Genomic DNA, 7676 nt, shown 5'->3' on the forward strand with positions numbered 1-7676 from the left:
TCTCCTCATCACCTCCATCTCCTCACTGCCCCCCACTATCTGCAGTCTCCTCACTGCCCCCCACTATCTGCAGTCTCCTCATCACCTCCATCTCCTCACTGCCCCCCACTATCTGCAGTCTCCTCATCACCTCCATCTCCTCACTGCCCCCCACTATCTGCAGTCTCCTCATCACCTCCATCTCCTCACTGCCCCCCACTATCTGCAGTCTCCTGACTGCCCCCCATTACTCTTTTTCTATTGACAGGGTATAAAGATGGGGCGTCGTGCTCGGACATCTCAGGACATCCAGCAGGATATGGGGGACGTTCCTCGTGGCGCATCTACAAGAGAGGTGAGGAGCTGCAACTCCAGGACCTGGGCAGTGTTGATATGGGGGAGGGGTGGGCGGTGTGGCGTTATATGGGGGAGGCGGCACTGCAGTGTTATATGGGGGGGGGCACTGCAGTGTTATATGGGGGGGGGGCACTGCAGTGTTATATGGGGGGGCGGGGCACTGCAGTGTTATATGGGGGGGCGGGGCAATGCAGTGTTATATATGGGGGGGCGGCACTGCAGTGTTATATATGGGGGGGGGCGGCACTGCAGTGTTATATATGGGGGGGGCGGCACTGCAGTGTTATATATGGGGGGGGCGGCACTGCAGTGTTATATATGGGGGGGGCACTGCAGTGTTAAATGGGGGGGGGCGCACTGCAGTGTTAAAGGGGGGGGGCGCACTGCAGTGTTAAATGGGGGGGGCACTGCAGTGTTATATGGGGGGGGCGGCACTGCAGTGTTATATGGGGGGGCGGCACTGCAGTGTTATATATGGGGGGGCGGCACTGCAGTGTTATATATGGGGGGGCGGCACTGCAGTGTTATATGGGGGGGGGGCACTGCAGTGTTAAATGGGGGAGGGGGGCACTGCAGTGTTAAATGGGGGAGGGGGGCACTGCAGTGTTAAATGGGGGAGGGGGCACTGCAGTGTTAAATGGGGGAGGGGGGCACTGCAGTGTTATATGGGGGAGGGGGGCACTGCAGTGTTATATGGGGGAGGGGGGCACTGCAGTGTTATATGGGGGAGGGGGGCACTGCAGTGTTATATGGGGGGGCACTGCAGTGTTATATGGGGGGGCACTGCAGTGTTATATGGGGGGGCACTGCAGTGTTATATGGGGGGGCACTGCAGTGTTAAATGGGGGGGCACTGCAGTGTTAAATGGGGGGGCACTGCAGTGTTAAATGGGGGGGCACTGCAGTGTTAAATGGGGGGGCACTGCAGTGTTAAATGGGGGAGGGGGGCACTGCAGTGTTATATGGGGGAGGGGGGCACTGCAGTGTTATATGGGGGCTGGTCTGTATTTTTAGTGTCAGCTGACTGAGCTCCGCCCCTTTCATGATTCAGTTTCTCCCTTTTTAGGGTCCTCCGAAGCCTTTGCGGCAGGGGGGATGGGCCGACGAGTCGTCTGCGGTGGCAAAGTGAGTGGCCGTACATGTACCAAACGTCCGGCACGCGCGCCACCTCTGCCATGTTACACAAGTCTTGTCCGTTTTTCTTCAGATCAGGGAAGCGCAGCGCTGAGGACGTGGAGGAGTACGTGCCACCATTCTTACGTCATACGTGTGTTCTGTAGTCATGTGTCTTCTCCCCGTGTCACATGTCTGTGCTCTCTCTGTCTGCAGCAGTCGCCTGAGGCGGCGGAGCCTGGACGACTCTGACGAGGGTGGAGGTGAGCGGGGGCGGTGGGAGGTGGCGCTTGGTTCCGGGGGGCTCTTCTCTTACATCTCTCTTCGCAGATATACCTGTGATCCCGGATCTGGAGGACGTGCAGGAGGAGGATTTGGCGCTTCAGGTGGCGTCACCCCCCAGGTAAGTAGGGTTAGGGTTGGCTCCACCCTCTCCGGGCCCCGCACAGTGACTGGTGGGGGGGTCTCATGCCTCCATTTTGTTTTGCAGTGTCCAGGTGAACCGCGTGATGACGTACAGAGACCTGGACAATGACCTGATGAGACACGCGGCCTTCCAGACCCTGGTGAGCCCCACGTGGTGGGGGGCCCGCTCTGCCCGTGCCGCCCCTCCCCCTGTATTAGCGCCCGCTCTGCCCGTGCCGCCCCTCCCCCTGTATTAGCGCCCGCTCTGCCCGTGCCGCCCCTCCCCCTGTATTAGCGCCCGCTCTGCCCGTGCCGCCCCTCCCCCTGTATTAGCGCCCGCTCTGCCCGTGCCGCCCCTCCCCCTGTATTAGCGCCCGCTCTGCCCGTGCCGCCCCTCCCCCTGTATTAGCGCCCCGCTCTGCCCGTGCCGCCCCTCCCCCTGTATTAGCGCCCGCTCTGCCCGTGCCGCCCCTCCCCCTGTATTAGCGCCCGCTCTGCCCGTGCCGCCCCTCCCCCTGTATTAGCGCCCGCTCTGCCCGTGCCGCCCCTCCCCCTGTATTAGCGCCCGCTCTGCCCGTGCCACCCCTCCTTTTGTATTAGCGCCCGCTCTGCCCGTGCCGCCCCTCCCCCTGTATTAGCGCCCGCTCTGCCCGTGCCGCCCCTCCCCCTGTATTAGCGCCCGCTCTGCCCGTGCCGCCCCTCCCCTTGTTTTAGCGCCCGCTCTGCCCGTGCCGCCCCTCCCCTTGTATTAGCGCCCGCTCTGCCCGTGCCGCCCCTCCCCCTGTATTAGCGCCCGCTCTGCCCGTGCCGCCCCTCCCCCTGTATTAGCGCCCGCTCTGCCCGTGCCGCCCCTCCCCCTGTATTAGCGCCCCGCTCTGCCCGTGCCGCCCCTCCCCCTGTATTAGCGCCCGCTCTGCCCGTGCCGCCCCTCCCCCTGTATTAGCGCCCGCTCTGCCCGTGCCGCCCCTCCCCCTGTATTAGCGCCCGCTCTGCCCGTGCCGCCCCTCCCCCTGTATTAGCGCCCGCTCTGCCCGTGCCGCCCCTCCCCCTGTATTAGCGCCCGCTCTGCCCGTGCCGCCCCTCCCCCTGTATTAGCGCCCGCTCTGCCCGTGCCGCCCCTCCCCCTGTATTAGCGCCCGCTCTGCCCGTGCCGCCCCTCCCCCTGTATTAGCGCCCGCTCTGCCCGTGCCGCCCCTCCCCCTGTATTAGCGCCCGCTCTGCCGTGCCGCCCCTCCCCCTGTATTAGCGCCCGCTCTGCCCGTGCCGCCCCTCCCCCTGTATTAGCGCCCGCTCTGCCCGTGCCGCCCCTCCCCCTGTATTAGCGCCCGCTCTGCCCGTGCCGCCCCTCCCCCTGTATTAGCGCCCGCTCTGCCCGTGCCGCCCCCCCCCCTGTATTAGCGCCCGCTCTGCCCGTGCCGCCCCTCCCCCTGTATTAGCGCCCGCTCTGCCCGTGCCGTCCCCTCCCCTTGTATTAGCGCCCGCTCTGCCCGTGCCGCCCCTCCCCTTGTATTAGCGCCCGCTCTGCCCGTGCCGCCCCTCCCCCTGTATTAGCGCCCGCTCTGCCCGTGCCGCCCCTCCCCCTGTATTAGCGCCCGCTCTGCCCGTGCCGCCCCTCCCCCTGTATTAGCGCCCGCTCTGCCCGTGCCGCCCCTCCCCTTGTATTAGCGCCCGCTCTGCCCGTGCCGCCCCTCCCCTTGTATTAGCGCCCGCTCTGCCTGTGCCGCCCCTCCCCCTGTATTAGCACTAACTCTGCCCGTGCCGCCCCTCCCCCTGTATTAGCGCCCGCTCTGCCCGTGCCGCCCCTCCCCCTGTATTAGCACTAACTCTGCTGCTTTCCCAGGATGGAGAGATCGACCTGAAGCTTCTGACCAAAGTCTTGTCTCCAGAGGCCGACGTGCGAGAGGTGGGTGCTCGGAGGGGCGGGTGTCACCAGGCGGGTGCTGGGCACTATGGGGTAACCTGCTTCTCCCTGCAGGAGGACGTGCGCTGGGACTGGGACCTTCTCTACACCGAGGTCTCTTCAGAACTGCTGACGGAATGGGACCTGGGGAAGGCGGAGAAGGAGGACGCCCCGTTGCCCTGACCGCCCCGCACCCCCCCCCCCTTCCCCTCTAATAAACGCTTCGTCTCCCCACGTCTCGTGTGATTCTCTGTACCGCCTGCACCAGGGGGAGCGCTGCCGAGCCAGGAGGGGGGTGGGGGGTGGAAATTATACTGTATCATCGGGGGAGGGGGGGGATGAGCCGTGTACATTATACTGTATCATGGGGGGGGGAAGCTGTGTACATTATACTGTATCATCGGGGGGGGGTGAGCCGTGTACATTATACTGTATCATCGGGGGGGGATGAGCCGTGTACATTATACTGTATCATCGGGGGGGGAGATGAGCCGTGTACATTATACTGTATCATCGGGGGGGGGGGGTGAGCCGTGTACATTATACTGTATCATCGGGGGGGGATGAGCCGTGTACATTATACTGTATCATCGGGGGGGGGGGATGAGCCGTGTACATTATACTGTATCATCGGGGGGGCGGATGAGTCGTGTACATTATACTGTATCATCGGGGGGGGAGATGAGCCGTGTACATTATACTGTATCATCGGGGGGGAGATGAGCCGTGTACATTATACTGTATCATCGGGGGGGGGGGGAGATGAGCCGTGTACATTATACTGTATCATCGGGGGGGGGATGAGCCGTGTACATTATACTGTATCATCGGGGGAGGGGGGGGATGAGCCGTGTACATTATACTGTATCATCGGGGGGGGGAGATGAGCCGTGTACATTATACTGTATCATCGGGGGGGGGGGGGGGAATGAGCCGTGTACATTATACTGTATCATCGGGGGGGAGATGAGCCGTGTACATTATACTGTATCATCGGGGGGGGAGATGAGCCGTGTACATTATACTGTATCATCGGGGGGGGGGGATGAGCCGTGTACATTATACTGTATCATCGGGGGGGGAGATGAGCCGTGTACATTATACTGTATCATCGGGGGGGGGATGAGCCGTGTACATTATACTGTATCATCGGGGGGGGGGGGAGATGAGCCGTGTACATTATACTGTATCATCGGGGGGGGGGATGAGCCGTGTACATTATACTGTCTCATCGGGGGGGGGGGGGGATGAGCCGTGTACATTATACTGTATTATCGGGGGGGGGGATGAGCCGTGTACATTATACTGTATCATCGGGGGGGAGATGAGCCGTGTACATTATACTGTATCATCGGGGGGGGAGATGAGCCGTGTACATTATACTGTATCATCGGGGGGGGGGGATGAGCCGTGTACATTATACTGTATCATCGGGGGGGGAGATGAGCCGTGTACATTATACTGTATCATCGGGGGGGAGATGAGCCGTGTACATTATACTGTATCATCGGGGGGGGGGGGAGATGAGCCGTGTACATTATACTGTATCATCGGGGGGGGGGATGAGCCGTGTACATTATACTGTATCATCGGGGGGGGGGATGAGCCGTGTACATTATACTGTATCATCGGGGGGGGGGGGGGATGAGCCGTGTACATTATACTGTATCATCGGGGGGGGGAGATGAGCCGTGTACATTATACTGTATCATCGGGGGGGGGGGGGGAATGAGCCGTGTACATTATACTGTCTCATCGGGGGGGAGATGAGCCGTGTACATTATACTGTATCATCGGGGGGGGATGAGCTGTGTACATTATACTGTATCATCGGGGGGGGGGGATGAGCCGTGTACATTATACTGTATCATCGGGGGGGGGGGAGATGAGCCGTGTACATTATACTGTATCATGGGGGGGAAGCTGTGTACATTATACTGTATCATCGGGGGAGGGGGGGGGATGAGCCGTGTACATTATACTGTATCATCGGGGGGGGGGGGGATGAGCCGTGTACATTATACTGTATCATCGGGGGGGGGGAGATGAGCCGTGTACATTATACTGTATCATCGGGGGGGGGATGAGCCGTGTACATTATACTGTATCATCGGGGGGGGGAATGAGCCGTGTACATTATACTGTATCATCGGGGGGGGGGGATGAGCCGTGTACATTATACTGTATCATCGGGGGGGATGAGCCGTGTACATTATACTGTATCATCGGGGGAGGGGGGATGAGCCGTGTACATTATACTGTATCATCGGGGGGGGGGGGATGAGCCGTGTACATTATACTGTATCATCGGGGGGGGGGATGAGCCGTGTACATTATACTGTATCATCGGGGGGGGGATGAGCCGTGTACATTATACTGTATCATCGGGGGGGGGGATGAGCCGTGTACATTATACTGTATCATCGGGGGGAGATGAGCCGTGTACATTATACTGTATCATCGGGGGGGGGGGGGGATGAGCCGTGTACATTATACTGTCTCATCGGGGGGGGGGATGAGCCGTGTACATTATACTGTATCATCGGGAGGGGGGATGAGCCGTGTACATTATACTGTATCATCGGGGGGGGGGATGAGCCGTGTACATTATACTGTATCATCGGGGGGGGGATGAGCCGTGTACATTATACTGTATCGTCGGGGGGGGGATGAGCCGTGTACATTATACTGTATCATCGGGGGGGGGGATGAGCCGTGTACATTATACTGTATCATCGGGGGGGGAGATGAGCCGTGTACATTATACTGTATCATCGGGGGGGGGGGGGGGGATGAGCCGTGTACATTATACTGTATCATCGGGGGAGGGGGGGATGAGCCGTGTACATTATACTGTATCATCGGGGGAGGGGGGGATGAGCCGTGTACATTATACTGTATCATCGGGGGGGATGAGCCGTGTACATTATACTGTATCATCGGGGGGGGGAATGAGCCGTGTACATTATACTGTATCATCGGGGGGGGGATGAGCCGTGTACATTATACTGTATCATCGGGGGAGGGGGGGATGAGCCGTGTACATTATACTGTATCATCGGGGGGGATGAGCCGTGTACATTATACTGTATCATCGGGGGAGGGGGGATGAGCCGTGTACATTATACTGTATCATCGGGGGGGGGGAATGAGCCGTGTACATTATACTGTATCATCGGGGGGGGGATGAGCCGTGTACATTATACTGTATCATCGGGGGGGGGGAGGGGCCGTGTACATTATACTGTATCATCGGGGGGGGGATGAGCCGTGTACATTATACTGTATTATCGGGGGGGGGGATGAGCCGTGTACATTATACTGTATCATCGGGGGGGGGGATGAGCCGTGTACATTATACTGTATTATCGGGGGGGGGGATGAGCCGTGTACATTATACTGTATCATCGGGGGGGGGATGAGCCGTGTACATTATACTGTATTATCGGGGGGGGGGGTGAGCCGTGTACATTATACTGTATCATCGGGGGGGGGGATGAGCCGTGTACATTATACTGTATCATCGGGGGGGGGATGAGCCGTGTACATTATACTGTATCATCGGGGGGGGGGGGATGAGCCGTGTACATTATACTGTATCATCGGGGGGGGGATGAGCCGTGTACATTATACTGTATCATCGGGGGGGGGAGATGAGCCGTGTACATTATACTGTATCATCGGGGGGGGGGGGGGATGAGCCGTGTACATTATACTGTATCATCGGGGGGGGGATGAGCCGTGTACATTATACTGTATCATCGGGGGGGGGAATGAGCCGTGTACATTATACTGTATCATCGGGGGGGGAGATGAGCCGTGTACATTATACTGTATCATCGGGGGGGGGGGATGAGCCGTGTACATTATACTGTATCATCGGGGGGGGGGGAGATGAGCCGTGTACATTATACTGTATCATC

At 59.5% G+C, this 7676-nt stretch overlaps 1 protein-coding gene across 1 annotated transcript; it reads left to right on the forward strand.

Annotated features, from left to right (window-relative positions):
• The first annotated feature begins 217 nt into the window (after positions 1–217).
• On the forward strand, positions 218–3983 carry IFT43 (intraflagellar transport 43). The gene is made up of 8 exons (XM_040413320.1): positions 218–334; positions 1402–1460; positions 1543–1575; positions 1665–1711; positions 1779–1851; positions 1939–2014; positions 3694–3756; positions 3829–3983. The coding sequence occupies exons 1-8, from the start codon at positions 257–259 to the stop codon at positions 3934–3936; spliced, it is 537 nt and encodes a 178-aa protein (XP_040269254.1). The 5' UTR covers positions 218–256; the 3' UTR covers positions 3937–3983.
• The last annotated feature ends 3693 nt before the right edge of the window (positions 3984–7676 follow it).

Source organism: Bufo bufo, unplaced genomic scaffold, assembly GCF_905171765.1.
Source record: "Bufo bufo unplaced genomic scaffold, aBufBuf1.1, whole genome shotgun sequence".
Lineage (NCBI taxonomy): Eukaryota > Metazoa > Chordata > Amphibia > Anura > Bufonidae > Bufo > Bufo bufo.